The 23436-nt window shown below is 32.6% G+C and overlaps 1 protein-coding gene across 1 annotated transcript; it reads right to left on the bottom strand.

Moving 5' to 3' along the window:
* Positions 1-11536: 11536 nt before the first annotated feature.
* Positions 11537-21070, bottom strand: LOC132759260 (trimethylamine monooxygenase-like). Its single transcript, XM_060751000.1, has 4 exons — positions 20798-21070; positions 16124-16291; positions 14226-14916; positions 11537-12630 (listed from the first exon to the last, which is right to left on the bottom strand). Exons 2-4 carry the CDS (start codon positions 16254-16256, stop codon positions 12288-12290), a joined length of 1167 nt encoding a protein of 388 aa, XP_060606983.1. The 5' UTR covers positions 16257-16291; positions 20798-21070; the 3' UTR covers positions 11537-12287.
* Between the last annotated feature and the right edge of the window lie 2366 nt (positions 21071-23436).

Raw genomic sequence — 23436 nt, 5'->3', positions numbered from 1 at the left:
AGAATTTCGGGGTCCTGTGCTTGGTATTTATTTGTTTCGCAAGGCAAAAACACAAAAATACAACAAATTATTAACCACTTTGTCATACTTTCCTGTTTTCGCCTGACACATAGCTAACATTTTAGTATTTTGCCTGGCGGAATGGCTCTTTCCGAAACCTGGTGGTTCAGACCCATGTGCCTACATTAAAAAAATAAGAAGGGAGTTGTCCTTTACAAAATATAGACACATATTAGAATTAATAAAATATGAATTCAGTATTTGATATTTCTGAGACCTGATATTTTTTCTAGACCTTTTCTTCCCATTATTTAAGGACCTGTATAATGGTGTTGTAGTTAAGATTTATGTTTGCTGCCCTGTGTGTGTAAAATTCCATCATAGGCCCTGTCACCACTAGAAATGTACACCAATTTAACCTCAGGTCTGTCACAAGTTAAGAAATATATTTTGAAATATATTATTTACAATCAAATCACTCAGTCAGGTTGAGCCACCCTTAACATTTTTTTCATAACTCTTTAGACTATTGGTATATATAGGTAAAATTATTAGCCATAAATGAGCTTATGATTGCACGGGCAGTCAAATTAAAGCCATTAGTAAGAGAAGGATTGACCTGGGATAACCTCAGTGAAGAGTGAACATGACAACACCTACAGGTACATTTGGTGTTTATGATCAGTTTTAGCACAAATAGTAATTTAATTTCCCCTGATACCACATATACAAAAAAAGTATATGAATTTATTTAGAGTCCTGAAGATCCCTGAAAAACCAGGTTTTACTGAATAATTATAAAAATCCTTGCCAAGGTACATAAAGCCAGTCAAAAAAATATTTCTATCCATATTCATCATTCCTGTACCTCTATACATTTGATGAATTTCTCCAAGTGGTAAATTTCTCATCTTATTATGTTCTGTTTGTTAATATAAAAGAAAATTTCTTACGTTTATATACAGCTAGAATAGTCTGTAATGAATAAGATAGACAGATAAGAACAAATTATTTAGTAAGCATGAGTTACATCCCTTCAAATGGAGAAAAAGATGAAATCCATAAGAAATTGCAATGCCTGACAGACAGCAAAATTATAAAATTATGCAGGCTCAGTTTGATTAGGCCCATTAGGAGGTAGTGGTAGTCAAAAATTAAATGATATCATTTTCAAGGGATGTTTCTGTTAATAATGGGTCATTATCAATGAATGTTTATTTGACTTCTATGCTCATGTATAATAGATTATTGACATTGCAAGCTACATGTAGATAGCTCAGCTGAGTGAGTCAGTAAAGCCCACATACATGTATAATATTCTGATTCACACTAAAGTTACCCATTCTTATCTCCCCATGAATGACAATGCCCCTTTCTGTGTAGGTTGTAATGAAAATTTTACTGTCAAGCATTTTCTTCTGGAATGTCATAATTTTTCACAGACCCGTAACAGATTTTATAATGTAAACTCACTCAAAGAACTCTTTAATACAATTCCATCAAAAAACATCATCGGTTATTTGAAAGAGATAAACTTGTATTCAAGGAACTGATTGGCTCTTTTTTATTATCATTTACAAAGTTTTACATAATATTTTAAGCATATTAAAGCATTTGGCACGATATGGCCATTTATGTGTTGACGTGCCGTAAAATCCAAACAAACAAAATCAGGTTTGATTCAGGTCAAACTGCACATTTTTTCTCACCCTGTGACATTTTCACCCTGTTACTTTTAGGGTCCAATATACAATTTAAGTCTATCATGGTACATAACTCAATCATATGTCAATTCACTTTGTTACTTAAGAGTTCTAATGAATAAGGACAAATTTCAATATGCTGGGGATTATGTCAATGTATAGAACAATGAGACTGAAAATGTTTAAGCTGTAAAGCTGCTGTATCATTGGTATTCCAAGGGTTCTGGGGTTTTTCTGGTAGTGCTGAGGTATGGTATTTTAAGTGTATCTGGTTTAAGTTTTAGTGAGGCTGCATTTTATTTTCTCACTCTTTGATATAATTGATAAATATTTTCAGCTCATTATTGGCTGGACTGCATAAATTAATTATTTATTTGTATTAAATCAATATTGTTAAATATTTGATTATTGTCTATACATGTATATGTGACTTTATTTTTGATAAGGCATTGTAACAGTACTACTTTTTTAATATGACCTTTTTTGTATAATGGGGAGAAGCCCTTAATTAACTCCTTACCAGTAAGTTTCATTTTGCACGCTAATGATAGCTTGAAAGGATTTAGATTAATAAAATACTACATGAATCATTTTTTCCTATTTGTAATAAAATATTTATGGATTGTCAAAAACCTATATGGAGTTCTCCTCGGTGACATTAAACAGTCACAACTGGCCATACATTTAGGAACTTGCAGACCATGTGACAGGGTGGTCTGTACCAAGACAGACCCAATATCAAGACAGGGTGAACAGGACAGACAGTGATGTTCAGATCCCCCACTCAGAAAGGAAGTACACTAAAGGTACCGGTCTTCAATTACTTCATTTGCTTACTTTGAGTTAAGGTGCCGAAAACAATAGTATTGTATCACAAAAAGCACAGACTGTAATAAAAGTCAATCCAAAAAGATACTTTAAACTGAATTTTAGATTATATAAAAGAAATTAATTAATTCTTTATAGTAAACATAAAAATAAAGATATTGGGTATTAAATTTTGATATGTAGCATATTAACACAAATACAGACCGTTTTATCAAACAATGTATACCTCAGTGCTTGCAGCGCTTTGATTATTTATATCGGTTGTTTTTTCTTTCATGTACCACTTGTTAACATTCATCATTTGACCCTGGGTCGATTTTCGCCCACTTTACCTGGAGCTGAAAGCCAGGATTGCTTGCTCAAGCCTGTCTATGATGGTTTTGTTAAATTATTTTTAAAAGTAATTTATATTATCACTTAAGACTTCTCCTCCAGGTGATGCTTTAATAATTATTGTACATGTATAATGGAAGTAGACCAATCTACCTTCCCATAACTAAATTTAAAATTTAAGTATTGTTTTGATTCTCAATTTTTTTTTAACTCGCCTGTCACAAAGTGAGCTTTTGTGACACCGTGTTGTCTGTCGCCCGTCGTTCGTCAGTCTGTCCGTCCGTGCTTTAACCTTTTCATTCAAATGACTTCTCCGCCAAATTTAATGAAACTTGGCAGGCATATTCATTGGATGAAGCTCTACTAAGGCTTTGAAAGAATTTAATTCCTTGAAGAACACTGGTTGCCATGGCAACCAAAAGAGATTTTTTAACAAATATTAAACAGTCTTCTTGTCAAACACAGAAGATGTAGAACCTTGATATTTGGTATATAACATGATCTTGTGGTGCGCTACAAAGATTGTTCAAATTATGACCCTTGTGTGAAAAGACACCCCGCCATTGGGGTTACTCGATTTAAAAAAATCTTTAAACCCACAACTAAGATATTTGTTAAGTAACATTATCTATTTGTCAACATATATATCTCAATAAGATTTGAAACTAAGTCTAACTAGCTTTCTTTATGTACAGCATGTCACAGAGCTTAAGGGGATTAGAATAAACGTTTAACTGAAGTGATAGTGCCATTATTGAATATCATATTCTTTTAATCATTATCTAATTTTATCTACCTAATAAATAACGTGCCAATGAGCCAGTCTATAATCGATCGTTCTTAAACTGAACCGTTGAGAGATGTTACAAATGAGGCAGTGTTAATCACTTCATTTGCTCCGCTTCTGTTGAAGTTCCGCTCCATATTTAATTGTCGCCAAATTAAATGTAATGCTCCGTATGCTAGCATTTAGTCTCCATTGACGAGTCGGAAGGGAACCAGGACAACTTTGATCAATATCACTTGTCGAATCATTGAATTACAAGTTACAAAGCTTACACCATGACCACTATCAGAGAGGCGGTTCTCCCTCAACCGTCAAAAAAGTACACTAAACTCTGCGCACCGGTTACGCTTCGGCCATTAAGGGGAGACCGCTGCAAAACAGTTCGTCCTCAAAATTATTCGGACATTATGAAATTCGCACCAATAATTAAATGGACATGTCCAATATGTACAATACTCCAACATCAAGGGAACTATTATTACCAGACATAATTGATATTTTTTGTAAATTTTAGAATTTATCAATGAACTGTCTCCATGTCTTAAGACATAGCATAACCACAAATTTCACACAAATGATGATCACGTAGACTTCAAAATGTATTTAGGTATTAAAAACTACGACAATAGTGAAAGTACATTAAATACTGAATGGCTTCTAAATAAAAGAGGTCTCGTTATTGCCCCCCTAAAAATTTAACTTTTACATTGGACCTACTTACTTTTCTGACATATATTTTGTGTTGCACATTGATATTGTTTTAAGAACATACAGAATCAAAACACTTATTTTATATCAACTCAGTAAATACAACAAATGATTATCATAGTCATTTAGATATATGGCGTATGCACATATAAGACATCTATAATTGATAAAACCAAAAGTGAAATAGTAAACAGTTTGTTACAAACATTCTGAATTCGCATTTTGATAATAGTCCATAAAGTTAGAACTATGTCATGCATAAGTAAGTAATGTTAACCTTCATTAAATTTATCTGAAAAATGTCATGAATCTAAATAACAATCTAATTAATCACAAATGCAATATTATGAAATAATTATACTTTCATGAAAATAAATGGTTCTAATGACAGTCGCTTGTACAAGCTTTTATGCTTTAGCTTTAGAACAGGCGATCATTTTCAAAAACAGTAATTGGCTGTCTTATATCTAAAACTATATTTTTGTACATATTTAAGTAGTAAATGTACAAAATGAAAATATTACCATTTAGACATTTAAATCTTTACATTTTGAAACTGGGGGCGTCCGTGGCCGAGTGGATAAGATTCTTCACTTAAAACGATTTGCCCTCACCGATGTGAGTTCGAATCCCGACATAGACTTTGGATTATTTCATGTTTGGGGGCTATCCAGCTAGCTTACGGAGCGTCGTTGGTTCTACTCCGGTGGCCGTTTGTGCCTGAAATTATGCATCGAAGAGAACCGGAGGTCTTCCTCCACCAGTAAAGCTGTATCGTCGCCGTATGAACTATACTGCGCCGTTGTGACGGAAAACCCAATTAAAACAAACAAGACATTTTTAAACAAAACTTCATCATATTCTTGTCGAAAATACAAACAAAAACATATGTTTACCAGCTTTTTGTAGATGGTATATTATTAGGATTTGGATGTATAATTGAATGTTTCAATTTCAAAAGGCATTAAAAACTTGACATTATTAAATGGTATTATATTCTATAAATTAAATAATAAACATCTTGTCTCAAACATATTGATGATTTAAGGTAAATTTTTGTATAAGTTATATAAAACAACAACATATACTTATTTCATGTTTTCTTCAGAAGTTGTAAGCAACCATTTGAAACGTTTATGCAAATAATAAGGGATGGTTACAATCTTGATTTGGAAAAATTAGCATTTAAATTTTGAAAACTATCCTATTCCCACTTGTTTAACTCTTATAAGTATAATGTAAATTTGCAAATATTTCCTAAGTCGAGAATGTAAATAAAATGGAAATGAAACCCATAAATGAAGAGAAAAAGACAATAAAATAATTACAGAAATTGAAGTAGATTTGAACCCACAACCAATACAAACTACGCATCCTCTCTGAAAATGGATACTTTTCATAAAGGAGGCTCTTATCATATTCCTTAAAAACAAATAACTAATTACAGACACTTCCTTAAGTTCTTATCAATTTATCCAAATGTTTTACTTTATACAATGCATTTCAAAGAAAGAGAGCTACAAAATACAATGAATTAATAATATCCATCTGAAAATGTTGGTTTCTTTTTAATTGTTTCCATATCATGCCTATTTTCACCTAATTTAATTCTAGAATAATTATTTCTTGATTATTAAAGCGTCATTTGTACCATTCTTCCGTGAACATTTTAAAACGTTTATCTCGTTTCATACTGTAAATGAATGTATATTTGCGGCTGTATATGTGAATGCTTGTGCAAATACAGATTATGATATGGTATGATATGTTATAAACAAAAACTAACAGTAACTCATACCCTTACCTCTCACTATGGTTCGTTAAATTGTCATTATCACAAACATATTTCAAAAGAATTTTTCAATTGATGCAATTCATTACCAATATATCCATAAGCTTTTATTTTAGATATATAAAAGATGTTATTATTTTGCTTCATAGCTCTACATCTAAAATCGTCATTTTTCTCCTTAGTAACAATATGTATATATATCACCGTATTTAATTCTGAAATATTTTTTTTGTTCAATGACAAATTAAAACCGTTCTTACAAAATTTTGATCTCACTATTAAATCAATCAGGAAAGGAACCTGTTATGTGCAATCGTTGAGTGTCAAATTGATTGACTGTCTACACCTGTCCATTTATTGGTTCTATGCAATGTGTTTTGGCAATGAAATATCATCAAAGTATATAAACGCATCTTATCTTTTCTTTCAGCTTTGTGTAACTGAAATTACCGGGTACAGTATTTTGGTAATTATCTAGAAATATCTCTCCGATATTTTTTATCGATTTTTCTCAGATAAAAGGCGACTTGTTGCACGATTGGACGTCTTTTCGGGTCATTACTCAAGCATTGTTGAACCAAATTAATCAATTCAAGCATCATTGTATATTCCTTATCACACTTTGGCCTCTTTCCTCGTTTTACTGCATCGATAAATTGGGCAACACCAAAAGCAGCAAAATCTGTATCTGAATACGATCGAGTTCCAGACCAAAGTTCCCATGTAAGAATACCCATACTGTACACATCTGAGCTGAAACTATAGACTGTTTCCTCCAGAAGTTCTGGTGCCATATGCAGTCTTCATAACCTCTGATCCCCTTTCACAATTGCATGTTATTTAGTTCCGCCCATTGTTTTCTAGTTTAGGGCAGACACATATCCTTTGGGGGACGATATGCCGATTTTCATGGAATGGCAATAACGTGTCACATTGAAGGTTCCATGATAACCGCCATATGAATACATCTGCGGATGTTTCAAATTCCATATTTTACGAGTTCATGTCTAAATGTTGAATACTGCTGAAGCCGATGCTAGGGGCGTGGACGGTAACTTGCACATGACAGTACCGTCCATGAATAGGCTCAATCAAACCAAGCCTGCAACATTTTCAATTTTGTCGTTTTGTACGTTCTTAAGGAATTCTTTATTTCTCTCTATTTTAATGGTTTCATGTCATGCTTTTGTACTTAAATTTTAGACAAAGTCAGTCCGACAGAATCAATTTCATTGCAATACATAAAACATTTTAGGAGTTTTAAATCAATTTCTTCTCCACACCTTCTTTGTACAAAGTTCTAAAGTATTAATTAATCTTTAGAATTTTGATCGAAATGCTCATAAAATGTTTAATCCTAATTAAATGGATTCACAAAACATGGCATATATACATGGAAATACATTTGGCGTGACTATCGGATTAGCGTAATGTGCCAAAGCTACCATCCACGTATGCTAGCAACGCCTTTATGATAACGCACAAAAATGTGTCGTGAACTTACGAGAAAACAATGTTCAAAGATATAACAAATAGGTATTGAACTAGAGACCAATACCTGCGTATTAAAATTACTGTCATAATGCAACTTTACAGATCAGGTATCATACCATTGATGTGATAAAACAGTATGCAAGCAGATATGCTAGTACGATAAGTAATAGAAAGAGCACCGAAACACGAGGTTATCTGATTTGTACGAGGGGGCGTAGCCCCCCGAGTATTAATCAGATTACCGAGTGTTTTGGTGTTCTTTCTCTTTTGTATCATAGTCAAACACAAAAACACGTTCCCTGTTGTTACAATATGAAACCCCGGCAAAAATGAACCAATGAACGAGCATCTAAATATGACATTTCTGTCGATTTCACTTTCACTGCCGTCAAAATATGTAAACCCCAGCAAAAATGAGCCAATCAATGGGCATGCTCTGGAGTGCGGGTAACTAATACCCGCACTCCAGTTAACGCACTGTGCATGTATATGTATACGATTTAACCCTGACACATTTTCAACAGAAAGGTCTCCAAACTATGATACAAGCTTTTCGTACAGCTTTCCTAGCATTTTTTGTTTCTGGCTCGATTTATTGGGGACAGCGTTCTGTAAACGTCGTTCTGCCTTTTCGAGATATGTTCATATATTTGTATTCATTACAATGGATGGTTATATTTTGTAATTTAACATTTTACTTGGTAAGACCACAAGTTTGTTTTTCTTTTCTAGTCTATTGCATATTTCCTCATTTTCTAAGAAATTCTTGGCCTATTTGTCATCTCGTGTTGCACAGGCGGGTTCAAGCATTTAAAAATGACAGCCATGTTTTCAAAGTATCGACTTTGTATGTAATTTTGGAAACAATCAAGATTGAGAATTTTGTTTTTATTATTATTATTGTTATTATAATTCTGATTGTTATTACTAAATGCCTGAAAATTGCTAAAATGGTTGATAGTTGTAATAAAAATGGATTTCACCTTACGTTACATGCAGTCATTCTCCTTATAAAAATTGAGCCATTTTCGCTCTGAAGTATGATGACTCGGTTTCATTTTTCTGTGAGGTCGATATGTAAAACCTTTTGTAAATAATTTTATAGGGACCATGGACAGGAACTTTAAAGGGAATGAGAAGACAATTATGCTTGTTGGTGAAACTGGATCAAGAAAAAGTACAATGTAAGACGGGATGGTCAATTTCATATCGGAGTAAATTTTTCCCACACATTTCGTTATACAATTGTCCATATGGAGGAAGAAGAATTGAAGGAGCAGGAAAGTCAAGTAAGATATTTAAGCTGGATCTTATTTTAACTCTAATGTAGGGATACAATCGAAATTCTGGAACGAAATATCGGTCGAAAGCAACTGAAAAACCCAGCCTTTAGCCTTCACTTACTTATTTTAGCTTTGATTGCTCTCGAAGAAACGCCCCTTTTACATATTTTCAAAATTATTCTATATTAAGAAATAAAAAACTTCCGATTGAAAACACGTATATGTTAGAGTCTCGTATTACTTTGGTTATAATAATCACCACAGTATCGCGTTTTCCGGTTACAATATAGAATTTTCAAGATTTTAATAAAATAGAGAAAAAACAGAATCCTTAACAGAAGTCCGACACGGAAAACATGAAAATGTTGCATGATCAATTTGATTGAGCCTGTTCATGGACGGTAGTGGAATCTGCAAGCTACCGTCCACGCTTCCTATCACCGGCTTCAGCAGAATTCATATTAAACATGAACTGGTAAACTTAAGATTTTTTAACATATGTGGATGTGTTCATATGGCGATTACCATAAAACCTTCAATGTGACACGTAATTGCCATTCCATGAAAAGCGGCATATTACCCCCAGGTTAAAAATTACGTGTGCCCTAAACGAGAATACAATGAGTGAAACTAAATAAAATATTTTGAGAGGGGATCGGAGGTCCTGAAATAGAGTGAAATAAGAATCCATAAAGAAAGCCCAACGCGGCAGAATTTAAAATGTTGCAGGTTCGGTTTGATTGAGCCTGTTCGTGGACAGTACTGTCAAGTGCAAACTACCGTCCATACCCCCTAGCACCGGCTTAAGCAGAATTCAACATTTAACATGATTTATGAAGCCTGCATACCTTAGATAAGCTGTCAAAAGACACAATTAAAAAGCAGGAAATACCCAAAGGGTGATTAATCATTATTTAAGTGAGAAATTCGGCAACCTTAAAACTTATTTTAAGTTGGAATTTCCATCTAAAATACTAGTAACGTATTTTGCAAGTATTTAAAAAGGGTTTGTTACGTTTGGTTTTCTTGCATTTTAAAGTTCAACGACACTGAGGTCATTTGAAAACATTCCTGTTTTAGTGTAAAGAAACATTTCAAACATAAGCGGGCACCTGACTCGAACCACCGACCTTCCGTAAACTAGCTTGATAGATTCCTCACATACAAAAAATCCAAAGTCGTAATGGGATTTCAACCACAGCAGTCAAGGAAAGATGATTTGGATTTGAAGTCGGCGGCCTTATCCCGACTCTGCCACTATAATGTACCTCCATCAGGCTCACCGGAGAAGATATTGTAATTGTCTGACCTTAATTTATACTTTATAACTTTCAATATTTTTTTTTTCAGAAACATGGAAACTTCTATAAAAATATGAGACACAAGACAATTTTTTTCTTTTTCAATAATGTTGTAAGTATCAAATAATGTTATTGCGGTTGACATAATTTGTACTTAGTCGTCATATCTACTTCAAGATGATTGCTTTAACATATTTTCTAAACATTACCAATTAAATATTATTAGTTTGTTTTATCTATCAATCTACTGTTTTACTCACTCGAATTAATGAAGTGATTTTATCACTTTCAAAAGAAACACTGTCGCTTTTCCTAAACTTTTGCCATTTCTGTTACAAAAAAATGTATAAATATTAAAGCGTGTTTATATATAAAAATTACTTTTAAGCCTAGTCGAGAAATTGAGTATCATAATTAATCAAAATATTTGTCTTGCCATTGCTTTTAAAACCAATGCATCGCATAAAATAATTTCAATTACTAGTATACTGTGCTAAAATATAAGCCAGTGAAACAAACTATTGTCTGACATAGCCGCCACTCAAACTTGGAATTCTTCATTCGTTTCTTTCACATTTACATGATCATGGCATGGAACATACATAGTAATATATAAATCTGCCACAATCTAGGAAAGATATATACAGGTGTCGTCTTAAAGGGACTCCACTGAGGTTTTTTACATGATGGGACTGAAAATAGTTTTACCAGATAAATGTACCATTTGATGTAGGTTTAGACCACAAATCTTGCAAAATTTCAGATCATTCGCGCACTTCGTTTTTCCAGAATAATTATTCAATTGTAAAAAAATGACCCAAAATGAATAGCGTTTTAAACGCTTTTCACTCAAATCGGGATAAGAAAAGCATAAAATACGATTTTCAATTTATATCACAGTATATTTCTTAACTATTTTTGCATATATTTCTGTTTTAAGTGCCCCAGCTCATTGATGTAAGAAATTCAAATGTTATGATTTTAGGCTTTTAAACCTCAGTGGAGTCCTTTTAAGAATTAAAAGGTTTTGAGTTCAGACAGTTAACAGACAAACCGAATGCACTAACTTCAAATTGTTGTCACCAAGTTTATTTAATTATTTTTTGATACGGATGTTCTGTACTACAAATGGCATGATGTTGACCCTGTCCTAACCTACGTTTCGGAGAAACTCTATTGCCTTTGAACCTGTCCTAATTTGCGGATCGGAGCAATTTTGTGTCTTGTAATACTCATGGCTTTATAATTTTCCGGTTATTTAAAAAACTTCAAAGACGTAAGTAAACAATCAAATATATATAAATTATATGACTTTATTAATTAAAACAAACTATTTAGTTGTTGAAGTAGAATTACAATAATTTTGATGTTTGGGTATTCCTTCACTTATGAATTCTTATAGGTATATTTTCAATAGTTCATCGTCACAATTATTCATACAAATACTCTTTTTTGTATAAAACACGATGTTTTAAAAACTTTAAAACGCATTATGTATAACAGATAGTACAGAAATTCCCGGAATTAGCTATAGTTTCAATAATATTTATTAAATTTTCATAATGATATTACAAACACTCTATTAATGCGTAATATATACTCTTTACATTAAAAGAAAAGTCATTACAACTAAATACATCTTGACCAGCACATGCATACCTAAGCACGCATAGCAATGCGCAAATGACGCATTCTTTTGGTAATTTGTGTTGACATAAAAAACGCTCAAATGATTTCAAAGTATATGCCACTGTATGCAATACAAAGTTGATGCCTAGAATTCTTCTCAGTCGATAAATTGTTCTTATATACCATGGAAAGACCCTTTGTTGGTAAATCCCGGAAACTGCTCTCTGTAAATGTGCTAGCAACTCAAACCGAATCTGCAATTCTTATGTTATTTTGTTGTGATTAATGCTTCCGAGGGATCACTTTGTTTCCAGAATTTTCTATATGGCTCTTGAATATACATATATAATATAAAAATGCAAGTACATATAAAAACTTCCCTTCAAAACATCTCTTTGTATGGCGAATACAATCATTTTTAGAGTGTAATTATTTGTTTTTTAGAAAGGTTTCTAAACTGTCATCAAATGCTTCCATGAAAGGAACTTGTTTAGGTGAAAAAGTTCCGGTATACATAGACCGAAAGCAATGATTTCGGTAATTTTCAATTCCTTCCTCTCGGTGATCAAACCATAATTTAATGTATTCAATGATCTTCTCAAAGTCCACTGTTCGTCCTGTGCGTGAAACAAGATCTTTCATAACATCTGTCTGGAATTCTAAGACATCGTTATTTGTAATCAGCATGGACGCCCTGGCATGCATCTCTTTAGAGTCTTTCTCCATGTCTGTTTGTGATACCGGCTCATCAGGAAGCGTTTCCATTATGTATCTGCAAATAAAGACACACTTGGTGTTATGATTTGTCTTTGTTTAATGTTACAAGCTTTACTTTATCTAAGCTTTAATATAAAAAAATGAAAATAATTGCGTAAGTACGTACATTGTACCTGAAACAATAATTGATTTAAACCAACTCGACGTACATTGTGGTAACTCTATTTATTTTATGCTTTTCAGTGGATTACTGATTTATCCGTGAAAATTATATTTAATAATTTCACAGTGAAAATTATCAAAATATTATTTTACACTTTTCAATGACGAAACTACTTTTTTAAGATGTTCCCCATGTGGTACCTCAATTTTATTTTTGCTGACTATTCCGACAATGTCAGGCTGTTTATAAAAAGCAAAGCTGAATTTGATAAAAAAACATATATGTCAAAAGTAATAAAAAGAAGAAAAATAACAGTGAGTTACTTCTATTCATTCAAATTACCAATCACCAAATATCGTCTCTTTAATTTTTTGTTTCATTTTTACAGTCTGAAAAATACATTCCTTCCACATGCAAAACTGCTCTTGATGACATTTGGCAATATTTAAGTATCCTACGAGCAATAACTGCCGTATGTTTTATGAAAACTTGAAAAGCAATGGCAGCTTTCAGTCGAAGAAGATGTAAACAACCCAGCGTTCGTAAGGCTTCCAAGTTTTCCAATTTCCTATCCACTTTTTTGAATGTTTACACATCTGTCAACACTTATTTATTGTCTGTTACAATCCTCAAATAAGTTTTCTTTCTTTTAAAAAAGGTGTATGGCTAAGAAATCCATATCATATCCCTCTGAATCAAACACAATTATTTTCTTCCAGTGAAATACAAAACTTTAAAAATGGCAGCCGCTTACTTTTAACAAAGCCATGTCTAACATAAAGTCGCAGTCAGTAACAGAAATATGGATGGATGGTTGGACTTTTTCTCCTTATTGAACTGTTTGTTTTTATTATTTAAACAAATGATCAGACATATTTTTTAAATAAAATGAATACTATCACCAACATTTAACGTTGATTGTGGAACTTATTTTTCTGCCCATGACTTCTTGTATTTAATAAGAAATTCGACTTTTTGAAGCTCTCAATGGGGAAAACAGATTTTAATATTAACGTAAATATTAAGGAAATTTCGTTTTAACTTGTTTATAAGCATAAAATAAAAAGAAAATTTGTTTGTTTGTTGTGAAAGATGTAATTTTATTTCATCTCGTGAACTTTAAAACCAGTATTCTCACTCGTGTCTACGCCACTCGTGAGAATACTGTTTTAAAAAGCCCACTCGATGAAATAAAATTTCATCTTAGACACAAACAAACAAATATCCTCTATATATTCTCAAAACATTCCTTGTTACACATTGTAAATAAACTTTATTGTGCAACAACATATCTTCTTCATGAACTCGTTATGTCATAAACGTCCAAATGCAATACATGTAAACTTGCAATAAATGACAAAGTGACCCATACGGATGAAATTGTTCTGACTTTCAGTAGATGAAACAGTTATCTACACCGTGAATTTAGTATGAAACGAATTTAAATGAAAAAGATCTTGTAAGCATTGCAAATGTCTCCGATTTACCTGCATACCCAAATGGCTATATTCTCGAAAAGCGAGAGTGTGTACAACTGGTGTTGAGCACCTATATAAAACAATTTCCTGTTTCCAGCCTTCAGGAATAGCGACGATTTGTAAAGTCCTTCAGGATAGAAAGATGTCTCCTCGTCTATTCTCAACCGGCTTTCTAAGAACGGAAAACAATTCTTGTACCCAGTACAACAAATTACTACATCAACTTCTGCTTGTGTGTCATCTTTGAAAAACGCCTTTTTCTTTTTGAAGTTCTTCACCAATGGACGTTCTTCAATACCTGGCAACCATTTAAGACCAGTAGCTTTACTTCTGTAAGATATGATAATATGCGTTGCTCCAAATTTCAGACAGTGGATTGCCACATCTTCAGCAGAAAAGCTTGATCCTATAATCAAAACCCTCTGTCCTCTAAATTCATTAGCCTCTTTGAAATCATGCGAATGCATTATGCGGCCACTGAAATCTTCAAATCCGATGAAATAAGGCATGTTGGGAACATTGAAGATACCGTTACAGACAATCACGTGTGTAAACTCTTCTTCTTTCGTCTCTCGAATTTTAAGATTTTCAGTTATGACAAGAAAATTATCTTTGTCGTCTTGGAAACGAACATGTCTGACAACAGTGTTGAATCGTATATATCTTTTAAGATCATGCGTAGCTGCGTTTTGCCAGCGACTTGTTTTTTAAAAAAAAGTGTAATGTTAAATGTGATTTATATATTTTGTTATTCGTATCGTTGTCATGTGTATCAAAGTAACAAGATGGAGAATATATGAATTACCCAATTTATTTATTTGTAAAAAGAGAAATAAAATTGTTCCCCCTTTCAATACACTGTTTTAACATTATTTTAGCAAATGTTCCGTGAAAATTACTGTACAGACACAAACGTTTCATTTAATCATTTTAAAAAAGTCATACTCTTGAAATAACCCTATGAATGTGTACATGTCCCCACATGCCATACAGTCGACTCCACTTATAACGAAGTCGCTTATAACGAATTATCGTTAATAGCGAACTAAATCTGACATCCCCGACCTATTCTTTCCTTATTTTATATTAAATCACATCGCTTAATACGTACTCGCTTATAACGAATTTTCGGCTATAACGAACAATTTTTCAAGCCCCAAATGACGGATAACATGTAAATTTCCTAACAAACTGTTATAATTGACATATCGAAATGCGCTCGATTAGGATCAGTACATTAATAACGCTATCCGATAATTATACAATCGAATGATTGCACAGGTTAGTTATGGCTTCAGGGAATAAAGATTTTGATAAAATGTTCTTACAACATAATTTCCTTCTTGTTACGGAAAATTTGTATTTCGCACCCTCATTTGATTGCTGTTAATACCAAATAATTACAAAAAAATCAATTCTTTTTGTTTGCAATATTAACCAAACGATAATAAACAAATAGCAAAAGAATACTGTATAGACAAGTACAACATGAATAAATACATGTACCATGTACATAATATATTGTTTAATAAAATGCTCCGCATTAAATTACCATTTAATAACCGCTGCAGTAAAATACCGGTTACACCGGTAACAAGTGAAAAGTATGGCTTTTTTCACGGCAAATTTCCCTATCCAAACAAGTCAGCAATTTGTTGCTACTTCGCTTTTAGGGAACTTCAGATATAATGAACGATATTTTAATGTCCCATTGAGTTCGCTATAACAGGAGTCGACTGTATTATGATAATAGCATTTAAATTGAATAGACAGCCACTTCATCATAATTTTCGTACACCACTGTGCTGTTATTAGTTCTAAATAATTATTACCTTTTTCAGCGTCTGTATACATAAAATAGTAAGAAAAATACTTAATGAATTCAAATAAGAAAATGATATACATACCTTCCAAGTAATTCCTAACAACTGAGACCGGAGGGTAGGAGGAGATCGGTTGACCAAAATGTTGCTCAAACGTGTAGTCGGGATATTCTACAGATATTTCTTTTGGTGCATTTGTCCAGAGGTCTTTGTACATACTGCTATGACTAGGTTCTCCATACTCGTCGAGAGCTGAATTTCGTCAAGGTAAGATGAGTGTTTGCGGAGGAAAATAAACAACAAGATTGGTAAACACAAATCAACAGCTAATTGGTGCAATAATAATCTCATATTATACGTACGCATTCATTATTTTTGCAATACATACAGAGAGTAGCTTCATGCGTTATTTAAGGTGACAACGGAGTCAATTATCACTGAAAATACCTAAAATGAGATTTTTTGCTAAGCAGATTTATCAACCTTTTCTGAACACATTCGTAATTTAATTTTGGAAGCATTTAGTCCAAAAAATGTGTTTTTAAACGTTTTAAAACGGTACCTATACTATTCGTATCTGCTATTCGCGTAACCTGTCGATTATCCCCTGTTGAGGCATCAATGAGGGAAATCGGTAGTTCCATATATCAGTGAATTACAGGTCCATACTGGTCCATACTACTCGTAATACATGTATCGTACAACTACCGTACATCTTTTATGAATATCTCAACATTTAGCCTTTCTTATAGATTAAGAAATTGTCGACCGATGTACGTAACATAATGTATGAAACATAAATAATTAAGCATAGCGGCAAATCGCACGACCACGGGGTTGATTAAAAATGTAGTTGCTAAAATATCCATAATGTGTGAAAATAATTTTGTCTGTCCCGTTAATCTGATAGATATTACATTGAGTTGGGATTCAAGGGCTTACTTAACATTCAACCTCGTTTTCTAACAATGCCAAGTTAAACAACAACAAAAACAGACAACATTTTTTATGTGAACGCCTATATGACTTGTGGTAAGGTGTCCCTGACAAATTTCTAAACCATTTTAGATTGTCTAAGGATGATTATTTCTCTATGAATAAAAAAAAAAGATATTAAAATATATTCTCAGTGAAAATAAATTGTTCGCCAGTAAATCGGACACAGTCTAATAAATCTGGGACAAAGTATGAAATTAATTGTCTATCCCGGTAGAAACTGGATCTCTATGCCGTGCATAGATGATATTCATGATAATAGAAGTCAAGACGGCCAGATCATAATGATCGAGTAATACCTTTTATTTATATTAAAATATGTTAAGCATTATCAAGTTGGTGGAAAAAATATATAAAATCCCGTTCTTATTTGTTCATCTACCATGGACTTTAAAAGACTGTCAGAAGCTCAGTTTTTTTTTTTTTTTTTCATTTTATTTTATATTTTAACGGAATTTCATACACGAATACACAGGCAGAGTGACACTGGTATAATACAATAATAATGCTGATTATAATAATAATAAACTTCAAAAAGGAAACAATTAAATACCCCGCTAGCGGTGCGCAAATGCGTTCCATTTCCCCCCACTGAGTGCCTCAAATTTTACCGATAGTCACGTGACATGTGCGACAGGTACCAGACGGACAGTAAATCACGTTAAGAATTGAAGAAATTTCGGCTATAAACTGATATTAATCAGCAGCTTTTAAATTGGTCAGATGTCACGGCATGGGTCATAAAATGTTGTTAGAGAATGTTACCGCAACTTATGACCCTCTCTGGTGCGATATTTGTGTATTATACAATTATTTAGCGTGAAACGTAGGGGCCCGAGAGAGAACAGCCGATTTATGACACTTCGTTTGATGCGGGTTGGACTAACTTTGAATCGGCATAACTTTTTTAATAATCAAGCAATTAACATGCGGTTTAAAGCACATAAAAGGAAATTCATATACGGAGGGAACCCTGTCAGGGATTTTTGTTTGCTCAATCAGCGACATAATTATCTTTAATTATGTAATATGTATGGTGAAAAAAGTCGCATAAAATGTTACGTAAATATTTGTTTGAGAAAAGATAGAAAAAAATTGAGACACGGTTCCCAAGATAATATAAGTATGGTTATTTTCCAAAAGTTTGATGACAAAAAAAAATGACTTTGATATGATGATTTAAAATTTTAGGATTTTTATTCAAAATCAATCATTTACAAAGGCATTTTCTTCAAATATGTTATTTTTTGATGATCAACGACATTTAATGCACAAAGATTAAATAATTAACAATTATTACTAAAATAACTTGGTTTAAATGACATTTATGTGAGTACCACGGAAAGTGTCTGTTGTCACCTTAATTCATATAACAAGATAAAAAAAATTGTATCACAGGTAGGTCACCGTTTTCTTTTTGAGACTACGTAATAAGGTAATATTTGACAGATATAAGATAGACACGCTATGCTTAATTTGTATGAGAACATTTTAGTTTTCATTTGATTCTAAAGGAAGTCCAAATCTTAAATAATCAACTGGTGGAGGTGGTGGGGTTAGATGGGAAAAAAGAAAAGAAATATTCAATATGCAATTTTAGCACAATTCGATTTGAAAAGCGTTCAACGCTTTCGATCTTTAAGTCTTTTTGAATAATAGAAATAAAGTGTGCCCAAATTGTGAAGGGTCCCGGGCCTGTTCTTTTTGTGAAAATACCATTGTATTTTAAGGAATTTGTGAGGAAGAGATTTCAGGAAAGTCTTTTAGTACTATACTTTCCATTTCGCGACATGACTAGGCCCCTGGTATCTAGCAAAATATGCCCTGGGCTAGGTATTTGTATACCCATGATATCATATATCTTCATGTGAATTATTTCTAACCAACTTGCACAGAACTTAGAGTGTACAAGCACATCGTAGCTCCCATTCAAATATGATATTATCCAATCACTTTTTTTATTGTTGTGGCTATTTAAATGATCAAAATCATCATATTTTAGTTCAGAACTTGCTTTGAACATTTCCACGGGTCTTGATTTGCATCACAGAGACGCCCTTAAGATTGCCAAATTGGTAACAATATAGATTTTGTAAAATCCTAGAAATTGCCAAGTCCCACGGTCTTGAGTCTTGGTATATCAATGGTAGAATACTACATCAACGCGCACCTGCAAAATGCTTCAAAGCAGACTTTTTATCGACTCGAAGATAAATATTTATATTCTAAGAAATTTTTAGAAAATCAAAAATTATTGTAGCGCACCAAAGATTGGATTTAGAACTTGATATCATTAAAAAAAACGTTTTAAGTTTTACTGTCTGGTTTTAGCCTGAAAAGGGATGATTTTTGTTTGAGAGTCCGAGTGAGAGCTTTTAGGGAAAAACAACTTTATATAACTTTTTCATTATTTCAATCTTTTAAGTCGTACAAGTATTGATTTTCATGCACAAAACATGAAACTGGTGTAATTTTCGCAACTTATATAAAAGAGGAAACATAAAAATAATGTTTAATTAAGATTCGAACCTACAACATCCAAGTTGAAATTGAAAAGTCACGTCACTGAGGCTATTTTATGTCGCATTCAAAATTTATTTTAATTTTTAAGTACAAGAGTACCTGTCGCATTGAACTTTGACCTTGAAATATCATGAATATGACAAAATGACCTGTTTCTATATTAAATAAATTATGTATTTGCCTCTTGTCTAGAAACAATTTTGACCTTTGCCATCTAAGGCCTTAATGTTTCTCTTGCATGAAGTTTCAAAATTTTGACACGTTTATATTTTACTTTTTCATTGTTTTCGTAAATTTATCCATTTCGGAGGGGATATTACTACAATCTTAACAAATAGTTATGCAAGGCAATTAGCGTAAAGATATATACTTGCCATACTGAAACGTATCTATGGATTGTATTATAACATTACATATTATACATAAATTTCATATGCAAGTGTACATTTTCCCTTTTGGAAATGAATTAAATTGAATTAATTAAACATAACTTTAAAGTTGCATGCATTCAAATGAGCCACACTATTTCGAGAAAATCAAACTTTAGAAATTTGTACAAAATTTCAAGAAAGATAAAAAAGATTAAAGAGTAATAAGTAATAAAAAATATATTTCATTTGCGATTAATGACTGATATTGCCGTATTTATCATCATGTTTCTTCTGGGTAAATAACGCAGTAAAGGCTACTTTTGCATATTTTGATCTCTTTTTGTATTTATCGAGGTTTACAATGTGTAAATTACTCTCTTTGTTTTCATCACAATCTTTTATTTTCAACATTTTCGTAAAATTGAAACTTTGTCTGTATGCATGCTGCTTTAATCTTACATTCAATATTAAAACTGGTAAAATAGTATGACATACATTTCTGTTTCGAGTTCACGGTGCCACTCAGATTTCTTGCTTTTTTTTAAACGAACAACGATATAAAATATGTTAACACACAAACAGAGACGGTTATCTTACAGACGTTCCTGATTTTTTTAATTCTGAACTCTTATATGATTAATGATAAATGTATACTTTACGTAATTTCAGAATTTCTTTTTTCTTATACCTTATTTTGTCATTATTTTCTATGTGGAAAAACATTGTTGTTGTTGTTGCTGTTATTATTATCAATACAATTCAGGCAAATTAAATAATTCATAAAACTAACAAAGCATTTTGTCCCTAACATGTAAATTCTATGCATCATCAAACGTAATTCAATAACATTTTACAATAGCTTCCTTACCTGTTCTCCACGTAAAATTCCACTGTCCACCCCACGTGCTTTGCTTCTCTTAACAGACAACATCGGGCATTTTATCGAGCTTTGCAAACTGGAATAACGCCGACATTCCCGACGGCCCGGCGCCAATAATGCACACCTTTTTCGATGTCATATTTCTAAATTCTACTAACAGACAAAAAGTTAGATGCAAAACTTTAATTCACTTGTGTAATACAAGTATACAATATAAAGATATGCACAATGTTTCAGTATAAATACAGTCCAAAACAAACAAAAAATATCTAAACATGTTTATTTACTTGGGCAACTCCAATGCAAAGGGGAAGCTACATTTCAATGGTAAAAATATAATATCATTGGTAGAGATTTTACATATTCCTCGTGTCATTTGATATCTTTGTGCTTAAATTTTATCGTGTTTTATGTCTTCATTCTTATTATTTTACATAATACATGTACTGTATATAATATTTATTATAACATATCATCATATATTGATAATGAATACCATTGAAATATATAACATCGACTTTGTCCTCCCTTATTTCCAGGTTAGTCCATTTTCTTTTTTTATCATAAGCACGTGTTTCAATTTATTGCAATCTATAATTTATTATTAGCACGTGTTGTAATTTATTACAAACTATAAATCGGATATAGAGTGGATAGAGGTATATCATGATCATAAATAAGCAGATTGTTGTTTTACAAATGTAAACATATATGTATAGTGTGGGGATTAACAAATATATGCTTATCCAAAAAAAGGTTGATGCCTTTTGATTTTCATCATCATCATCATCATTTAAACTTAAATTTAGAGTAAACTATAAAAACCAAAGCGTGTTTAATTTTAAACAAAAATATATCATTTTTATCTGATCATAAATTAAACATGTTTTCACCATTGACTCGTGATATGTCATAAATTACAATCATGTGCTACGTTAATATAAAGTCAATAGTAATGCCATGAAGCAGTCAGGAGATCTATGACGTGACATTTTGAAATATCATAAATGAAAGTACACAAATGTATATGCATGTGTGCAGTTTGTAATAACATAACCTTTATCGTTTTATGATTGCAGTGAAGCATGAACAATTCACACTTACAGAAATTGTCGGCTTTTTTCGGTCTTTCTATTTATTACCCGTCGGATTTTGTATCGGTTTACTATGGTGGCTGATGGTGGCTATATCTATATATGGCAACATCGCAACAACGTACAACACGACAAAGCACCGTTTGGCGTGCTTCGTGACAGGACGACAAGATAACAGTGCGACAACGCACCGTTTGGCGAGTTTTCCTAGCGACAAGAAGACAAGATGAAAAGGCAATGATAATAAAGGTTGTGTTGTCGCTATCGACAACGCATCGCGCAAAGTGTACCAAATCAGCCACCATAGTTAATGTTGACACCAACGAAAACTTCATGAATTGTCAGTAGCGTAAACTTCCATGGGTATGGAGGGTGATTTATGCCAAAATTACATATTGCTTTCTTACGTTACATCGTGCTTTCTAACTTGTACATCGTGCTTTCTTATTTGTACATTATGCATTCTGACATATACATCTTGCATTCTGACTTTTACATGTTGCTTTCTTACATGCACATTATGCTTTCTGCTGTGTGCGACTTGCTTAATTTTATGTTGATGTCGTTTTTTAACGATCAATTATTTATATTCTTTTGTTGATCTGGTATGTTTATTCAATAAATTAACCTGCAACTGTTTGTATTTGGGTCTATTTACACAGCTTGAATGACGAATGTCATAAGGTAGAATGCGCATAGCCGAAAGCCGAATGCAGCAAGCATAATACAACGCGACATCTGGTGTAATAATATGTGACACCCAAATTATGGTAACAGGTGGCGCTACAGTTATATTCTCGGTAAAGTCCGTATTGCGGTTCGGATTCAATTTACCAAGTTACGTCCCTTTGTTTTAAAATTTCCATTTGCAATACGGACTTTACCGAGAATATAACTGTAGCGCCACCTGTTAGCATAATTTGGGTGTCACATATTATTACACCAGATGTCGCGTTGTATTATGCTTGCTGCATTCGGCTTTCGGCCTTATGACATTCGTCATTCAAGCTGAGTAAATAGACCCAAATACAAACAGTTGCAGGTTAATTTATTGAATTAATATACCAGATCAACAAAAGAATAATAATTGATCGTTAAAAAACGACGTCAACATAAAATTAAGCAAGTCGCACACAGCAGAAAGCATAATGTGCATGTAAGAAAGCAACATGTAAAAGTCAGAATGCAAGATGTATATGTCAGAATGCATAATGTACAAGTTAGAAAGCACGATGTACAAGTTAGAAAGCACGATGTAACGTAAGAAAGCAAGATATAAGTTTGGCATAAATCACCCTCCATACATGGGTATCAGAAGTTATACATATGTTTCTTTACACGAATTAGCACATTTTTTTGTTGTTTGATGCTTTCTTTCTACAGGTACATAGTTATAAAGACGGTAGTTAGTGTATAATACTAAACTTTGGGGGATAAAAGAAAGTCATAGTTAATTTTCACTCATTAGTCATTTCCAATCTTTCTAGTAAGATAATTCTGACTTTTTTGTGTTATATGTGTTACTGACGGGAT

The sequence above is a fragment of the Ruditapes philippinarum genome, unplaced genomic scaffold, assembly GCF_026571515.1.
Source record: "Ruditapes philippinarum isolate M1 unplaced genomic scaffold, ASM2657151v2 ctg865_1_1_1_1, whole genome shotgun sequence".
NCBI classification, from domain to species: Eukaryota; Metazoa; Mollusca; class Bivalvia; order Venerida; family Veneridae; genus Ruditapes; species Ruditapes philippinarum.
Note: the sequence above shows the minus strand (reverse complement) of the source record. Positions and strands in the feature narration are given on the sequence as shown.

Excerpts from the sequence above, each read along its gene's own strand:
- LOC132759260 (XM_060751000.1), bottom strand. The coding sequence starts at position 16,256 with ATGTACAAAGACCTCTGGACAAATGCACCAAAAGAAATATCTGTAGAA. Across the intron at positions 14,917-16,123 it reads TGTTAGGAATTACTTGGAAG|GTCGCTGGCAAAACGCAGCT; the intron begins GTATGTATATCA and ends TTTAAAAAACAA. Across the intron at positions 12,631-14,225 it reads ATAGCCATTTGGGTATGCAG|ATACATAATGGAAACGCTTC; the intron begins GTAAATCGGAGA and ends CTTTATTTGCAG.